General features: G+C 34.6%; 1 protein-coding gene across 3 annotated transcripts in view; it reads left to right on the forward strand.

Annotated features, from left to right (window-relative positions):
• Nucleotides 1-19,418, forward strand: part of Fas1 (fasciclin 1 Fas1 domain-containing) — a 44,139-nt gene that overhangs the window by 22,741 nt on the left and 1,980 nt on the right. For 2 of the 3 annotated variants that reach the window (XM_081981119.1, XM_081981120.1), the window contains exons 2-12: nt 5,949-6,090; nt 11,798-12,000; nt 12,053-12,183; nt 12,271-12,367; nt 12,978-13,155; nt 14,884-15,044; nt 15,849-15,992; nt 17,273-17,527; nt 18,028-18,248; nt 18,913-19,075; nt 19,132-19,324. In XM_081981119.1, the coding sequence (XP_081837245.1) occupies nt 5,949-6,090; nt 11,798-12,000; nt 12,053-12,183; nt 12,271-12,367; nt 12,978-13,155; nt 14,884-15,044; nt 15,849-15,992; nt 17,273-17,527; nt 18,028-18,248; nt 18,913-19,075; nt 19,132-19,324 (1,888 nt within the window). The remainder of the gene's footprint in view (nt 1-5,948; nt 6,091-11,797; nt 12,001-12,052; nt 12,184-12,270; nt 12,368-12,977; nt 13,156-14,883; nt 15,045-15,848; nt 15,993-17,272; nt 17,528-18,027; nt 18,249-18,912; nt 19,076-19,131; nt 19,325-19,418) is intronic. The other variant, XM_081981121.1, reaches the window with a different exon arrangement.

Consider the following 19,418-nt stretch of genomic DNA (forward strand, 5'->3'; position numbering starts at 1 on the left):
ATTCTCCGAGGACTCGAGTCAGGTACTTGTATCTGTCAGCCATGATGGATTTATTGGAGCCGAGGCCGTCCATTTTGAACCCCAATCAGCAATGTTATTACAATTACCACAATTGGCTTTATTCCAGTTTGTAAAGACGCCAATTATCATTTTGAAGTGTAAAGTATAATAAGTTAAGCAGCAGGCAATCGTAATTCAACTCCTCGCTATTATGTAGTATCACTCTATCAATTTAGTTCCTCAGCAAATGAGATTATCGCATAAAGCTGAGTATCGGGTGTCGTGGTTTGTGAACTCTCAAACTTCCGTGCTAATCGATAATTACACGTACTCCACAACTAATCCACTTGGACCTAAAAATACAGAATATAGATTAAATACTAATTCAATTCAAATCTTCAATTCAAATTTAGGTAAATCTAACCCAAAATCTGGTTTCATACACATCTAGACTGGGACAAGAGCCGAGGTTTTATGATTAATGGAAATAGAATGATTTATGTTACTTCTTTGTCCCCGTTTAATTTTTAAAAATAAAGTCCGCTTCATTTAGTGTTGATTGGTAATTTGTATCGCGCTTTTTACCTTTGTCCTGAATTAAACTCTTTAATATCTGCAATTTTTAAATTTAAAAAAATACAATATCAAAGCAAATTGCCCTCTTGACTTTTCCAATTCCGTTTCGACCGAACCTTTAAATTCAAATATTTTCTGCGGTATTACTTTTGTAACTGCAAAAGAGACCAAGATATTGGAAATAATTGCAAGAGAAATAAACAATTTTCCTTTGAGTAAAGGTAAATTGAACAGAAATAAGTAGTGGAAGCCAAAGGAAGCTTTCTAGGACTAATTTAGTTTTTGTGTTGCACAGGTAAAACGTCAACAAAAGACCGCCAGAGTTTTAATGAGCTCCGGAAACTTTACAAAAGAAATTATGCTTGAATAATTTGAAATTTACTTGCAGTGACGTACACAATTTTTTTAGTAAGGGGGAAATTCACTGTGAACTAAATTTAGTCAGGAAATCAAAAAGAAGTTAGTCATCACTCCGAGAATTTATTAATATTACATCATTGTCAATTAGAACCCTCCAGACAGCAAGATCATAAATTTCCCTTTAGGACCCTAATGCCAGGGGTGGTTTCGACAAAACCCAATTTGCTGAATTACACGTACTTCCGTACAGTACAAGTTTGATTTTTATGTATTCACCCTCGCACTTAACTTTTCTCTAGGGGGGCATTTTCCGCTTTCATAACATCAACTTTCATCCAGTTTATATTCAATTACCGATTGCAGAGTGCATAAAGCGGCAGCAAAATATAAATTTAGTTTTATTTCGGAATGTTTAAATTGGGCGGGGGCGTTTAGCAGGAAAACCAGCACCGAGAAAAATTAAATTTAAAAGTTTGCCTGGATTCCTGAAAATGGAAATTGCGTTGCTCTCTTTTGCAATCCGACTGAAACATGCGCCAGGAATTTTCCTGAAACACTCACTACTAGGTACGTTATGATATTTGTAACGTTTCTCCTGCTGGTAATGTGGCTTGAATGCGGTTATAAATTCACCTCTAGACCTTTCATAAACAAAGCAATGCATCAGGTTTGAAAGGAATTTAATTTTCTACCAAAAAATATTGAAACACTGCATTTCCCTAGGAAATATTCAGAAAATATATTGAACTGACTGAAAGACTGGGAAATGGAATGTTCTCTAGCTTTACGCATTTCAATTTGTAAGCATAATTTTGTTTTAATATCAAAACTGACACAATATAAAATAAACAGTGTAAAATACCGCAACTAAATGAATTTAATGTTTAATCGGGAAGTGAAAATTTCTGAATTATTTGCCGTGATATTAAATTAATTAGGGCATTTAATATGAAACAAAAACAAAATAAATATTAAATCCAAGCACGTTTATGGACTTTAAAAGTCGACCACAAATGCTCGAAAAGCTTCAACAAATATGTTGGAGATAGAAGTGGAAAAATCCAGTTTAGCCCACTAGAATGTTTTTCTTCTAGCACTGAAAAATATGGAAAAAAGTTTCTGTCAAAATCATGACAATTGGTCCAAAAACTAAAAAATGAGCAAAATCATGAAAATTGGTCCAAAAACTAAAAAATGAGCAAAATTATGAAAATTGGTCCAAAAATGAAAAAATGAGCAAAATTATGAAAATTGGTCCAAAAACTAAAAAATGAGCAAAATCATGAAGCCCAAACATAGTAAAAATTATTTTTTCTTAGTAAGGCATATGCAATACACCACCAGTACAGAAAATGTAATTGTAACAAATTATAGTTTACATTTTACATTATGCCTTCTATCTGGATTTAAAACATGTATGGAAGCTCCATGAACAGGTGCAACAAGATCAAGCAGATAGTTAATATTGTCGAACATTTTACGAAATTCTGAACCGGATTTTAAGCCAGGAGAATAAAATGCACCGGACCGACATGCTTCTGGTTTTCGATATTGAAATTCGCTTACGCCGTATGACCACGTTAAATAGAGATAATGGAAAATACCGCAACAAACTATACAGCTTGTTCCAACAGAAAATATTATTTTCCAGTTAAATTAATCATGGAGTAAAACCAAGACTGGTGACAACCAACCAACAAATACAGGAAAAAATCCTATTAAGTCCCCATTGGAATGCATCAATACGTTTCCGGGTCTGGAAGAGCACCCACTGTGGTCGTTTGCACCCCGATGAGATGCACTAAGCCCTTTCCACATTATGAACAATTCAGGAACGTGAGGAAATTTAACATCGAACTTAGTTTCTTATACATTAGTGATCGGTGCGGTTTACGAGCTGAAAAATATCGTGATCCCCAAGGTTGGAAATAAAAAATAAATTTATTTTCTAGGAGTTTATAAATTGCGCAAGTTGCTCGATATTATCCAACCTTAATTTCAAAACTACTAGGTTTGGGGATTTAATTGCGTTTGGAACAAACCGATCTTTTATTAGATAACAGTCACTTAAGAACGAACAAGGGCTGGTTTAATGAAACACTAAAATTCCAAACCAGGGATTTTTCTTCATTTCTTATGTTCCTTTTGATAGGAAATTTGATATGCGAATTCACAGGCTGATTAACCTCATATTGCATCAAAACCCCGATCAAAACCAAGCATATAATAGTTCGTTTTCCATTTTGCTTTGTTGTATGCCCTTTGGGTACAACCTCGACTGGACTAAATTAAACCGTCAAATTAAGTACTGTTTACTTTGTACATAAACGTTTGGATTTTAATTACATTTAAACAAAAACTAATTAATTATTTTTTTGGTATTTGCTTTGCAGAGGATAACAATGCTGAAAATGAAAATTGCAATAGCAAATAATACAGCATAGGAAAGTGCATTTATAAATAGCAAAAAACTTCGTCTTTCGTTTCATTTTTAGTTCTAAAACGTCTTCCTCCACTTGGTTCGTATGATTTTCAAAAACACCAAAACGATCAAAAATTAATTACCGGGTATATTTTGTATTAAGTATTTTCCAGGATATTTCCCTTTGCAATTTATAGGATTTGTGATTCTATAGTTCGAAATACCTGAGAAGACAATGCATAAACAACTAGCCAAAGACTTCAAAGGCTGGTAGCGCCTATCATACATTATTAAACATAAAAGGGACAAGGAGCTCTTTTACTGTTCGGCTGCGGGTTGCAGAAGCCCTTTAAGGCTGAGTACCTCGACTATTTCGGTCGAAAAATGATGGAAACTTCTCAGGTCCTAAGTAGTATAAAATCCCTTGGGGAAAAAGTCTGAAACCAAAAAAATGAAGCACTAAAGTAAGTAATCTGTTGAAACTCCAATAAAACACATTGTGCAAAATTTCCCAATACTGAACTATAAAAACATGATTGTTAATGCAAAATAGACTAAAAACCTTTAAAACATTAATGGACTGCCTAAAATGGACGATTGCCTGTTTAACCGCATTGAACACAAACATTTTGTCCAATGAAATACCACCACTTTATAGTTTAACAAAATAACATAATGTAGTGGTGATTGTTTATCTTAATTTATTGTTTATCAGTATAAATTGGAAACTAAACCGCATCAGAATTGCGAAATTAGGGAGTTTATATATTATGCACCATTTTTGGAAGTAATCCGCAGTCCTTATTATTATGATTAATGCCCCTATAATTGTCAAATTTCCTTACCGACCTGATGCAAAATGTATGCAAAAATAAAACATTTCTGCAGTGTAAGCTTTTAGGCCGTGTCGCACCTTTTAATTTACGACATTCATTAGCTGGAGTTATTTTTCGCTTAAGGGCAATGCAGTAATGAAGAAATATCACTGGCTTGGTGTGCCCGTCTTTTGTTATATGCCGTAACAAGGCCTTACAAAACTCGTAAACCAAGCATAAATTAAGATATTAGAACGTTAATTTTTCCCCATTTTATGCAGCTCAACAAAACTGCCTGTAAACCTAAAAAAGTGCACAAACCCAATTTAAATGTCCTATGGAGAGATATAATTTAAAATGGGATTTAAAAACCCATTTAAAAACTGGCTGAGTTTACTCAGGTGGACACGCAATCATTTTAGTAGTCCACTCTATTAATGTAGGCAATAATGGATTTTGTTTTGTTATGTATATTGAGGAAGTCAAACAACAATACATTGAAAGCGGTGTAATATTGTGTTAACCACACTTTTTATACTAAAACAGTTAATTCATCATTAAAGGTCATAATTTACAGATTACATCACGTCCAAACTAGTAGAGATAGGAGGCGCATATTGCAAAAGACCCGCCGAGTTTGATAAGGGTGGATTTTAATTAAAATTTCAGACGGAATTAGCAGATCGCCATGAAACAGGTCTTGCGGGAATAATTCCGACCAAGTCGGACATCGTCGAGCCAGAAAGCGAAATGTTGATCTTCATGTTTATGGGCGGCCCTTTTGTTACTGCATAAATTACGACGGAGCTAGGTCATTAAAGTGGGTTTTAGCACCCAAAACGGTGGCCAATTAATAAAGTTATAGTCCTCAGAGGATTTTTGAGCACCACAAATCATAGAATTGCTTAACTTGTTAGTTTTATGCTGTGTACTAGTATTTTCTATACATATACTCTTCTGTTTTAGGTACCCAAACATTCTAACTGAACTTAGGACAATATTCAGCAATTGCTTTTCATTTAACTCAAATTGAACTTAAATTAATAGTTTCCATATTCTTCGCTCAAGTTAACAAAGTTATTTTTGTATAAATCCCAGTTAATTAAAACCAACACCGCGAGTTTCGCAAGTTTTGAAATAGGACTTCGAGAACTTTGCGTTAATAACTTTTAGCTCCCCAGGAAGAACAATTAACTTTAAACAACGTCTTGATAGTTTTAACTACTCTTATTTATATGGAAGAAGATGCAAAAGGTGGCTTTCTAGATACGAAGTGAGTTCGTCCCCTTTTTGTCTGTATTCATCCTCAATGGTCCCATTATCCTGTTGTTTTGGATGTAATGGGACGCGTTTTGTTCCCTGAAGCAAAAATTCCTCTACCGATATAAGGTTTAATGTTGCTGGTGTACTCAAAGGTTGTATTACTATTTTATAAGAAATTCACATAAAATGGATAAAATTACAAGTCTGCATAGCTGTTTAACTAGTAAGAACACGCAAAATTTGCACATCATCCTTTACTGAAGAGTTTTGCATTTTAAAGTCGGGTATCGCTTATGTATGGTAAGAAGAGACTAAAGTTTGAGCTAGAGTCGATTTGGATAAGAAAAGTCGGCAAACTAAAATGAATCTGTATTTAATTGACAAAAGTGGAAAGATTTAAAATGCAGATTAAACTTCCTCCATTTAAGTTAAAAACTCATCTCAAACAAATTTTTTCCCAGGCTTAAATAAGTTTTATTAAAGAAACGCTTAAGTGAGTGTTTTTTTTCCAGTTTTACACAAGAATGCGGAATTGCCAAGTGTGCAACTACACCCTGGAGTTCGAACCATTGACAATCTTCGCCCCCATCAATGCTGCTTTTCAGAAAATGCCCAAAATTCCAGACGACGACTATTTGATCCAGTACCATTTGAGTAAGTACCTTTATACGAACAAATGATCGTTTTTATTAGAATAGCCACTGGTCGATAAAGAATTTCCTGCGAACTATACTTTAGTAAAGAAACTACTGGAACGAGGATATATTGCTGCGGAATTCCATCGAAAAATGAACTTGTAAGCCCCTATAAGAGTTATAAAGCACGAACATAAAAATGAAAATTCTCTTTTGCGGATATAAGGAAGGATGTCGTAAGGGCCGTAATAAACTCGGGTGGTAAAATTATGATTGATAAATTATAGCGTCGTATCAATTGTGTGGGTGCGGTGATAAATAGTTTGCTACACAGTTTTGCCGGATTCAAATAAATTGAACGGTTAGGAAAAAAACCTATGAAAGTCTAAATTTTACCATGCAATAAATTCCAAATGGCCCATCTGTTTCAACCAGCCGGAATCCATTTGCATCTACATGAACCGACGTCAGCCTGAGATAAGAATCTCTCATTTTGTCCCTTGCAGCATTATTCAGAGGAACGACGATTCTTGTAAAATGCGTTTTTGGTATTTTACCGCTAATTAATGGACAAAGTTTGTAGATCTGTATAGTTTGACTAACAGTTAAGTGTATAGGTATAATAGTGGCTAGACAACGTCTACTGACCAATTTGTCATGACTAGGAAGGGCAAAAGTGTTGAAATCACACCCTTCGTCCAATCTGAAGATACTTTTCTTACTAAAAGGGCGTGTCCAATCAAACTACAACCAATCGCAATTTAGAAAACGATTTAACCACGCCCACTGACAAATTTTTTCAGTCTACCAAACGTTGCCACACCCTGGAAATTTACTCACTTCTACTTTGTCCTAGTGACATCATAAAGTATAAATATCTGGAATAAGGTGTGTATTCCAGACAAATTTAAATATCATTATGGAAAGACGTAATGTAATGTCGCATTAACTCCAGCTGTCTGGATGTGGAGGATCCGAGTAGGAATGTCTCATCATAACTTTGTGTGTTCCTAATGTAGAGGGATTTGAGAGGGACTTTCTGAATTACTGTATATTATCCTGCATGTATTCGAGTTGGTGTCAGTATAAGTGTTAATTTAGAACATTGTCACCAGATCACAACATTGATTACGGAGGTTTGTTGTATATTACATGCATAATATGTTTGTCTATCTGCATTTAAATTCCGGTTTTCCATTTTAAAATGGAATATTTATGTTGCAAAATATATATGCAATTTTCCGTGGTTGAGTTTTCAAGATATAAAGGGTCCAATTTAAAATGCAGTTTCTTTTAGCTGCACGTATTTTCATAGAACATTTTATGGCTACTTGACGTCGACCTCATTCCTAGGAAAGGTCCTTTTCTGTCCTAAACCTTATTTTCGAGAATTTATACATTTTGACTACTAAGTAGGCAAAAACTTGAGACGGGATGACAGTATAAGGTTTCTTTGTTTAGTCTAGCTTTAATTAAATACTGAAATAGTTATAGAGTAACTTTTCCGGGCCCTGGTTCTGGGTTAGAGCGAAAATCGAGTTACTTCCCTATAATTAGCTGGCATTTAATGCAGAGAAGGAGAAGCTTTAAAAGTTTTATGAGCTTTCCGTCGTCTTTACACTAATCTTGACAAAGTTGCTCGCGAAGTTTCCAGTTTTTAAAGGCGAAAGCGGCAAGAACCGAGATTCGAAAATTTCAACGCCACACTGACTGATTGAATGCTTTTTCTACCATCCCCAACCTAAAGGTCTAACACCACTTGTAAAATAACAATGTTTTGTCAAAGAAAACAACACTTGTTAAGTAATATAAACGAGGCTTTAAGACTCAATTTGCTTGGGTATACAAAGCCTCTAGGCTTTAGGGTCTTTCCAAATTCCGGCTCAAAACGTACGTAATTGGCTTCTAAATATTACCTCGGTAGAGTTTTTCAATGTTTGTGTTATGAAACACAACAATTTTATTAGCTCTAAAGTTTTGTGGAGGTTTTATTCAAAGTTTGCATATTAAAACGAGTTTCAAAAAAATACTTCAATAGGGAAAGCTTTATTAATGAGTAGAAATCCAGCCCTTAATGAATAGTCTCAAGAAGACTTTCAGAATTGATTTTCATTATTATTAGTTGTTATTCAGGGCGTGGTCTGAGGCTCCGCCTTTTTTTGACACTCCCCTTTTAAAATAACTAGTTTCTATTACTGCTTGGCTACGTTATGTCAGTATGGCTAATTCACTTTAAACGCAAAACTGCACATATTCGAACCCTATAAATTAAACGGGATTAACCATATAGAGTGAAACAGAATCCGGGGCGCATAAATTATGGTCCCGGCTTTGTAACCCGCTTTTACAAATTTTATACGCTTTTCAGAAATGGCTTATCACTAAACTTAATCGCAAAAGTTCATAAGGTCGAGTTAACCCTATTTATTATTCTCTATATACATAAAGGGTGAAAGAGTGGGAAAGACTTTTCATTTATTTCAAATCACTTGTGTTTTGGATGTCAAAAAGAAAACTTGAGTTTTTCCAAATGTCTTTCAGGTTTGGTAAATCGTGATAGGAGGCGTGGCTAGTAGGCGTGACCTTGTTCTAAACATATATTATTGGTCAGTAGGCGTGGCCTTTGGCTAACCTAAGTCAAACATTTGTCTGAATTGAGAGTAACCAATAAAAAAGGTTTATTCTCTAACTGTGACTGAGTGCCCTAACTGTTATCTGACAGTATGATTGGTCAGTAGGCGTGGTTTTTCCTAACCATCAGAAATGAACACACTCGCACTCGTCTGATTGGCCAATGACTTTAGAACAGAAACATATTTTATTTTTCTATAGTTTTAATAGCATTTACGTGCACGTTCAAAGACAATTTTAATGAGTTGCGCAAATTGAATTTTCAGTTTCGCGTACGTTTTCCCTACAAGAAAACAGAAATATTTACATAACAATGCTGATAAGTGCACGGTGTTTGAAGATGTCTCCCGTTTCGACTGGTGTAAGTTAATTACGGAAATTTGTTTTATAACGACGATCATTTAAGTGAGAGATTTTAAGTTGTTTAAAAGAGGCTTGAAGTAAGTCCGAAAGCTTAATGGCGCGTTCCGTTCGTGAATTGAGCCTTTAAAGCCCCTTTAAATATTAATTATTGTTTCCTTCTCGAATGTCAAAGTAAGACGCGATTTAACAAGCTCGTATACATGGAGAGAAGCGGAAAATTGTTAAGCCTTATTAAATTTCGAGCCGATGAACCGGAACGGGATCTTCATAACAAGTGATCTAGGTTTTCGGAAAATTATATTGCCGGTAACGATTAATCGATGTTGGAAACGTCTTTGAATCTCATATTTTTTAACGAGCACAATGTTTTAATATAGAAAGTTGAGAGAAATTTTGCTGAATATCCCGATTTTAAATTGGGTTTCACGTTCATATTAGGGTAAGATATTAAATACTTGTGCCGACTTTTCAGAATAGAAATTTGCAGATAGAGGATCGAATTTTTCGCTGTTTTTTAGCAATAAAAATTGCATTCAATTGTGAAGCCGGAATGAGAAAACTAATTTCTGGGTAGAAAGGTAAAAAGAGCAAAAAGCACACAGAACGAGCGCTATACGCTAAGGGCACTCAATTTTCTTTTTGTAAAAATAATCTCATTTTTTTCTCTAGTCGAATTTAATAATTGAAGTTTTAAGCGCTTTTAGATTTGTTCATTTTACTTCAATTATATACAATATTGACACACGTTTGTTCATATATGACAAGACAAAGCAGCTAATTCGGCTTTAATTAAAGAGTGTCTCACAAACCTAATATTTAAATTGGCTGAAGCAAAAACTGCAGTTTCAACCTTGCACATGTTCTAAATTAATAAAGTCCTTTTACTCTACACTACACCAAAAACCGTATAATTTAGTCTGGGATAAGTTAATGAAGAAGTGAAATTTATGATAGTTCGGCATGTGTTTGAACCACGTTTTTGAGGGAATTTTCCTCAAGCACGTGTGACCCGCTCCTTTTTAATACGATCAGAGTGAGAAAGGTCGACGTTTCACTTCGAAGAGAAAAACAAATTACCAGTTTGGTCGCGGTTTTCCTGCTGATTTAAAATGGGGTCGTAGTGGTTGTTCGACACCACCCATATTCCAATATTGACTTCTGCCAAAGTAGACCCGCTCTCGTTTTACCTATATGGAGAAGTTCAAATAAATGCGCATATTTTTCCATTACTGCATACAGCCTTTTAGAAGTTGGCCCTCTAACCCAAACGTATATGGAGGAAATATTTCACGAAAGATTGGGGATAGAAGGGTGGGCGATAGAATTTCAATCACGTAAATTTAAAAGTTTGCATTTTTCTTTTGATATCGCGTTTATAAATGTATAAGCAACAAGAAAAACTGTGACTTTTTCGATTAATAAAATAACTGACGTACTAATATGAATTCAGCATTTAGGACTTAACCGTTCTTAAACAATGTTTTAACCAAACATGTGATAAGTTTAAGAAGTTGTGTTTGCTTATTTAATAACGATCAAAATCGTCATAGTTTTGGCAAATAGAATTAAGTACCCAAGCAATTATTACTATATTCTGAATAAATACTACACCATCAGTTTATCACAGAAGCAGTGGTACAAATTAATACGAAACCATAATTAAATCTAATGTAATATGGGTATTTTGAACACTAGAATGACTGGTATAAAACTCTATAATTTAAAAATTGTTTCCTACATTTATGACAGTCGAATACCGTTCAAATAGGTACATTTTGCACGCTCGAAAAATTTTTTATATGCTAGTGAATGTATTCAGTCAATATGCCATCGAAAAATGCGTATATGCAAAAGGGCGTTCCGGCGGAAAATGCGTTTTCCACTTCCGGCACGTTGGATTTCCCGGTAATTCGAGCAATCGCGTTTTGTTATATTCTAGAAGGTGTTTGCAGATATCAGTGTGTTCAACCCCACAGTTAAAATCCACCTGAGACTAGGTTACAATCCTCGGAGGATGTAATTTCCTAAAAAGCTTCCACGTTTTTGGTGTAAACCCTAAAGGTTGAAATATTTACAGTTTAGGAATATCTGCAATTTCCTCGGTCGAATTTTCAGCTTATAAAAGCGCCAATTCAGGATATGGTTTCGTTTTTACTTCCTTTATATACGTATTCTTTCCCTGGAATATTTTATCTCCTTTGGAAATCGACTTTATTCTTAGGGGCTATCCCTTTTCTTTGAAATGCTTATCATATAAACACAGTTTCTCAATTATACAAATTAAGTACACCGGCCAGGCAATTCTGCGAAAATGGGTAACTTCTAAACATAAATTCGCACCGGTAAGATCTAAAAATAGGTAAATTAGTTCACAGTTTTCTGCAGAAGTTCATTATTGGTCGTTACAGTGTGTAATTAAGTCGGAAATAAATTTTAGCGCCTTAGCCAAATGGCCCTATTAAGGGAGGAAGGTGGAAGAAAATTAAAGCATGGTTTAAGAGATTATTAGTCGAAGAATTTTAGACTAAATTGTTCTTCAATTTAGTCTTTGAAATTCAATACACGTTGAATGCTTTCCCTTTGAGTTCTAGGAGATGTATGCGTATGTATTTACATTGGAAATTGAAAGAAAATAAGTGCCTGTTCAAGTTGCGCATTCAATTCAGAAGCGAATACAAACATTCAATAAAATGATTTTTTTGCCAGAAATTTAATTTAAACATGTTTTCCAGCTAATGCACCCAGGAGACTGGATAAATTAGGAGCATCGTACTCGTCCATTAATACCAGATTAGCCGGAGGCCTGCCAATTTGGATTACGATTGGTTCTGACAAATTCACTAGCGCTTACTACGTCAATAATGCCAAGCTGCTTACCGGTCAATCGGATATTGTCGGAATCAAGGAAAATACTAAACGTTTTCCCATAACTCAAGTTGGTACTGGACTGTTTAAAATGTTCTGTACTCATAATTGCAATCTTGCAGGTTTTGCACAAAATTGACGAGGTTCTAGTGCCCACCAGGGCTACTAGCAATTCGGATATTGTGTTCAATCCTAACGCTTGGGATTTTCTGGACAATCACGAATCGTTTATTGAAGGCCCGCACAGAATTAGGTAAGGTAGAATTCACATTCTTCATTTTTGTAATAGTAAGTTGTCCATCAAGTTACACACTTAACTTACACGGTAATTGTAATTTAGGGATTTCCGCAAGAAAGTCAAAGACTACAGGAAAGAAAACATTTTCAGAACGGAAGGAGGACATACATTTTTCATTCCTGTAGATGAAGGTTTTGAGGTAAATTTTAATATTTAAAATCCCTGTTAACTGTACAGGGTCTTCCACTGGAGACTGACCAACACCCCTTTTTGGGCTTTCCGCTATGTAATTAAAAAACTGAAATAGCCTTATAATGTAGTTTAAAAAGTTGAATTTAAAAATGACCACCAATTTTGACTTTTTTTGATTTTTTTTTTGTAATTACTAAAATTATTATTATTTCTTAATATTTCATTTTAGTTCGTTGTAAAATTGTAAAACTTGTCTTATATTCTACCTTCATTTATTTATGGCTAAGTTTCCAGAATTATAATTAATGAAAGGTCCTCTTTATAATATACAAGGTTCGTCAAAAACAAAATTCAAAAAATTATTTATTTATTTTTTTTTTGTAAAAATATTTGTACAATTTCGAGCACATTCCGAAAATAGTTAAATATACTGGGTGATCCATTAGAAAAAACACCATTATTAGCTGTAGTTGTTCTATTTGAAAATTAGGAATATTTTGGTAATAATTTTTGGATTCAACTTTTTAAACTAAGCCCAAAAAGTGGGGTTGGTCAGTCCCCAGTAAAAGACCCTGTACACTAAAAGTTGATGACATAAATCTGTTTTTTTTATCTAGAATCAGCGATCGAGGTTAATAGACGATTACATAATAGATGGTCACGTGATCCCAAAGGAAGTGCTTTTTACCACGCCTACTAAAAAAGATTCGCCCTTCCCCACTTTAGCTAATCGGGATAATGTGATTCGAGTGGTCATATCGTTTACCCAGGAGGACCGGAACAATACGGTGATAAGTAAGTTTTTTGTTAAAAAAAAAAAACGTCAAAAATAGCAATCTCGCATGTGCGCCCAACAGTCCACACGTTCTTGCACATCCATCATTTCCAGGAAAAACGCGTGGAAACGGCCAACGTTCCCACAAATATGAAAAATTGCACTCTTAGTTCTTTCTTTACGTTCGGATCCTTTTGTGACACCAAAAGAAACTTGGTCTTCTCCCTAAATATTACCTCGGTTGTCTTGAGAGACGAACGTTTCTTTCTGGTTATTTATTTCGACTACATTTTTAAAGGCTAGAAAATCCTAGGCAAATAACACCATAAATAACTCAACGTTGACAACTTTTTGTTTTTTTTTTTTGCGCTCTTATGCCACTGGAGAATATAATCCATTTTTATTTGCCATCGGCCATAAAACGAATAACCGCTGAAGAAGTAATTGGATAGGAACAAAACCCTTAAAAGTCACAATTCTGCCAACCTCTATTTCTCCCGTCATGGCAAATAAATGGAAGAGCAGAAAAATGTCGCAATAAAGTCAAACAAATTGCATAAATCTGGTTAAATTTCTAAAACTTTACCTGAAACGCACAATAATTACAAAATGGAAATACAACAATTCAATTATTTCAGAAAAAAATAAGTGCCTCCATTTTATGTATAAATTGGAATTTAGCAATTGATTCAATTCATTGATAACGCAGTGAAATTTAAATTTGCATCCACTTTACATGCGATAGGATTAATTTCCCAGTGTGCAAATGAATCGGATGTTGCAGCGTGTTTTTTTTTGTCAATTCATGTTTTAAAATGCGTTTAAAATCCCAACAAACCAGCGTTTATCTTAATTTGTTACAGCTTAAAGGGCAAATCAGAGCGTTTAATCAATTCGGAGCACTTTTTTTCGGCAGTTGGCAAGAATAAGGGGCGATCAATTTGTTTCGCTGTCCAAGCAGATCCGGCTCCAAGTTTCGAGTAAAAAAAGTTTACGAGAATAAATGGAAAATGACAGACAGAAAATATTGGTAGTAATGCCCTAAAATAAGACGTCAATCACAATTTGTGAGATTTTTACTAAAATCTATAGTCAGAAGAAGAATTTGTCATAAAAATTGGTTTTGATAGTAAGCAATTATTCTGTCTGATCGTACCTAACAACTGAATAATCTTGTGAAGCGAATAGGTAATAGAATAATATGGAACGTTGAAATATAGAGAAACGCACAAAATGACGCTGAATATGGAAATGTAACGGGATGCGGAAACGTAATAGGGCAATAAAGAAATGTGACAAGACTCGAAAATGTAACGAGACGAAGAAAAAGTATCGAACGAGTGGAACATATTCAATCGATACGTTACTTTAGCAAATTAAGGTTGGAAATGTCTGTTTAAAAGCGGTTGTTTCTATCCATTTCCGATTTAAAACTATAGAATTGACAGAGATCTGAAGCTGTTTGCGTTTTTCTTGTTCAGTGTGCCGTTATTCTTGCTCTTTATCAGATCGTCAATTTAACAAATGGACGCAGCCGAGTCCAACAACCGAAAGAAAAAGTTTGAAAATCTTTTCGCCTGAAAGGCGATGTTCCATAATGTTCCTATTTTTAGTACGTTGACATATTGTTCGAAGATTTACTTTGGATACATATGCGGGACAAAAGCGTACATTTTATTTTGTTGTTCAGTCCTATGTTTTTCAGTTTCCGTAAATTGGAAATTCTGAAACAAAATTTATACTTTCAGATTACGTAAAGTCTCACACGCTATACGCGGACGGAAAACATACCCAGGGGGTCGTTTTGGCTGAAATTGTAAAAGCTAATATCCCAGTTAAGAATGGCGTCATCCATCTTATTCACAAGCCCTTGATGATCGTGGATAGCACCATAACTGAACTCTTACAGGTACGTAATCCGTTTAGTCCCGCGAATGATAGGAGATTTAAACTCTGCTTATCATTTGTTATTTTTTGATGTGAAAAATAGAGAGGATTTTTAATGTAGCAGACAGGGTTTACTTTAGAAATAAATTACCTCTAATTTTTCACCGCAAACGAACCAAGTTTGAATTACTAGAAACACTTTTAACAACAACACAGCACTAATTTTGCTACACAAAGTTTTTGCTAATTTTGTGTTGGTTTTCTTTTTGTTTACACTAAATAATACTTGTTGCAGTTTTTAACACTTTTATGCACATCACTTTCAGAATTATGTGAATTGGGTGGTAGTTTTAATAATAATAATTTCGGATTGTGTTAACCATTTAAGCAAGATTTATGTGTTTCATTTTTGCTGGTTCATGCCTCTGACTTTGTTATATGCTAAAACTGTATGGCCAGTTGACTGTTTCAAAGTGAAAATTATATTGTTAGAGCGCCAAACCATAAATTTTAGAAAGTAATTAAAGTAATTACTATACATCTCAATTACAAGCCTGCTTCCTTAAATGTTACTAGTTTCGTTGGATAATCAATTATACAGACGATATTTCTGCGCTATTCAAATTTTTTAGCTTATAAATTATTTATATCTTCCATTGTTATTCATATGGCCGTTCTTTCGTACATAAATCTTGCCGAGAACGAACACTTTTGACAGCTTCCACACTTTTCAGCACTTGGCTTAGGTTAGATCGGTTCCGGGGGGACGTTGTAACTGATCAACCCGGACCGATCTTAGCCTGAAATCACTAATTTGTACATACAGGAACACATGGACTACATTTGCAACGTAGGCAACATTCAAATAACGGAAAACGTTCCCGACATTACTGCGAAGCCGCGTTCGAGATTTACTCGATTCAATGCATATCCTCACCGTCTCGATCCCCGAATAAGATTGACCGATGATGTATGTCTTTTATTTTCCGTTTTTTATTCAGTATTTAACGCTTGAAAGGGTATCGAGTATATATAGCAGCATAACCGAATAATAAAGCTTGGAAAGGACAGTTTACAGGTGTCCCAAATGATTAAAATAGTCAGACATTTACTAAATAACTTTCCCAGCTTTACTACCACAGGTGAAAACGTTATTTTTATGATGGCATGGAAGATTTTCCCCGATTTACTCTCAGTTATAAATCTACAAGAATTATAGCAGTAGTAGTGAAATAGTGTTTTATGATGGTTAAATTGTGAAATGAAACTTTGAAAACTCTCTACCCTCATTACTGTGTAAGTCCTAAAATTAATTGTTTTTTAATAACATAACATTATTTTACGTGGTTTTTTTGCACATTTGGACCAGGTAAAATTAAAACAAAATTCCAGCACGCTCACGATAACTAACCATTAAACTTTCCATGCCATTAGAAATGACGTTTAACAAATTCGCTTTTAAAATGGGGCTAATGATGTGAAATGTCGGCTTATGCTAAAATTATATACGCTAGAACTGTATAATAGCGGCTTTAACAAATCGCCTAAAGCAATATACTGATAGTATTTCCAAATTGACGACTAATGAACTGATCGCAGTTTAATTGATTTACTCATAATTGCTAACTGATTTCAAACCCAGGTATTAAATCTACATATTTTCCATTAAATTAGGTTGCAACGCACGCTTTTTATTTGCTCCTGGCACACACTGTACATAATTCAGCTTTTTTTTTGCTTACAAAATATACATTTTATCACTAAACATGACTAGTCAAGTTTAATTTAACCAGGGAGGTACAGTAGTTTTGTATATATTAATTCATAAAATCATCTAAAATATCGATTTCCTTTCCGCTGTTCATCAACTTGGAAACTGCAGCAATATAAGGTAAACTTAATGCGTAACAAAACCATCCCGTGATAAGTGTTGCGGGCTTAATTATTGAAAGTGTTTAACTTAGTCGACTGTGCATGAAATTAATTTAGTGGTGGGGGAATATTGTTAACACACGTTACACTAGTCAACTTCCAATTTTAATGGTAGATTCCTGCTTTAAATTAGTAGTACTTAACGTGGGTTTAATTAAGAATTTTATAAAGCATAAGCTTGAAAATTGTTTAAAAGTGTAGTATTTGCATGAATGTAGTTTTGAACTTGAAAATTACACTGTAAATCAACTCTAAAATATCTGTACATACATACAAAAAACATCAAAATATTAACACTAATTATAGCTAATCATACAGGACAAACACGGTGCCATTCTGAGCAACTTTTTCGAAGAGCTTAACGATCTAGGACCTGAAGGAAAGACGTTTTTGAAAACCATCGAAAAGACCCGCGACATAACCTTATTCGCTCCGTGCAATTCGGCACTGGAAATCCAGATGATCCAGAATCTCAAACGGGATAAGGCAAAGTTCCTGGAGATTATAAAAATGCACGTCGTGGTGGATAATAAGCTCTACGTGGATACCGTCAAAAAGCAAAACGAACACAAGGTTAGTTTTTTTTTAATAAAATTTCAATATTCTGGATGGTTTTTTGTTTAATGGGAAAAGCGAGCGAGATATTGACAATCTAAATGGAATGTTAATATTTGATCAGATGGAGGCACTGCGAAAATTAATTTCGTACTGACGATGACGATAATAAAATATATGAAATGGTGGTTAATTTTTTTTAAGGCTTTTCGTGTCCTTTATAACGTGCACGACAAAAAGCACACAAACCTTTCTTTTACAGGCAAAAAGCGCGGTTCTATTGTTTAGTCGATTCACGTTTTACTTCGTAATTTCAGTTCGTTACTTCCGAAAATTCATTTTCTACTATAACTACAATATTTCACAAAAGGGGGCGGCAAATAACGAGAACAAAGGTTAAGTGCAGTCACCACCATCATAGTAATAATAATTACTACTTTCAAAAGGTTCTAAAGAAGCGTGAATTAATGTTAAATAATGTAGGTAGTTTTTTGTCTCCATCCTAATTCTATTTTAAGGTGTTCCAAGCTGAAACTATGGTAAAAGGCAAAAACCTTTACTTTAATGTGGTGACTGTGGGCAACAACAGAACTATGACAGTCGAAGGAGGTGGTGTTAACGCCACAGTAATCCAACCAGATTTGGCAGCTAAAAACGGAATAATCCACATCATCGACAGGGTTTTAGGAGTGCCCTACAGCACGGTTTTGGAAAAACTCAGCACCGATCCCATGTTGAGGTACGTGAAAATGTCAAAACCACTCACCGGTATGTTATCATAAAGACGTATTTTGCGCCCAATCTGTTTTTTTTGCTCTACCCCTTTCACTTTAGTAATCCCTGTTTACTTAATTATTTTCAGCGCCGCACTGCATCTGGCACGAGAATTCGTCGGGCTTTTGTTCTCGTTTTTAATCAATTTTTCCCAGCTTTTATCTCGCCTTGTAGCTTTATTTCCTGCTTTTCGGGTCCTCAGATTTATTTACCTGCAAAATGCCTATTAAAAGGGCTTATTATGTGGAAACAACAGACGACCTGACTAAAAGAGAATTTGGAATGTCATCAATTGGATTAAGACAATAGTTTTAATTTTTAATTTGCTAGAGTTGACATAAACTTCCTTCCTCTGTTAATGTGGTTGATTTGATATAAAAAAATCTAAATAAGCACCAGAATTCAAAAATTTACTGTTACATATTTTGCGTTTGTAACAAACAATAAAAATCCATTTAAAATGCCACCAGGAAAAAATTGAAAGCAAATATTCACTTGCTTTGTTTGCCGATTTTTTGGCAGACAATCAAAATTGCGTTCTCGTATTTAACAACTGATTTCATTAAATCTAGATACACATTCCAAAAAAAAAAACAGATTTAGACTATTTTTAATTATTCAATTTGCAGTGATACATACCAATTGGGCAGACAACAGCAATTCAACGCCCAATTAAACGAAACTAACAAGAAGTTCACGTACTTTGTCCCTCGCAATATAGCTTGGCAAAATGCCAAGGTGGAGATGCCTTCAGCTATTAAGAAACTGTTTATGCCGGATTTCGCTTATCACGTGAGTTTTCCTATGAATTTCCAGTATTTCTCCAATCAAAGTCGCACTTTTTGCAGGCATTTACGACCCTTCAACGCCATCTAGTGATTTCCGATCAAGTGTTCACAATGGAAAGGATTAAACAATTAACCCAAAACGAGTCCAATCAGAAGGATCCCGGCAGTTCGAACATTCATGAACCCCCAGCGGTTGAGTTGCCTACTGTTCGAGGTTCTCTGAAGATTTTTGTGGAAGAGAAAAAGGATCATGGTAAGTTCCTTTAATTTATTAATTAATTTATTCCACAAATATAAAAAAACAGAAATTGGTAGTTTAAACACTGCTTAAACACTGACAATGTGCA

This window comes from Ips typographus, linkage group LG6, assembly GCF_016097725.1.
Source record: "Ips typographus isolate SLU linkage group LG6, UJ_Ityp_2.0, whole genome shotgun sequence".
NCBI classification, from domain to species: Eukaryota; Metazoa; Arthropoda; class Insecta; order Coleoptera; family Curculionidae; genus Ips; species Ips typographus.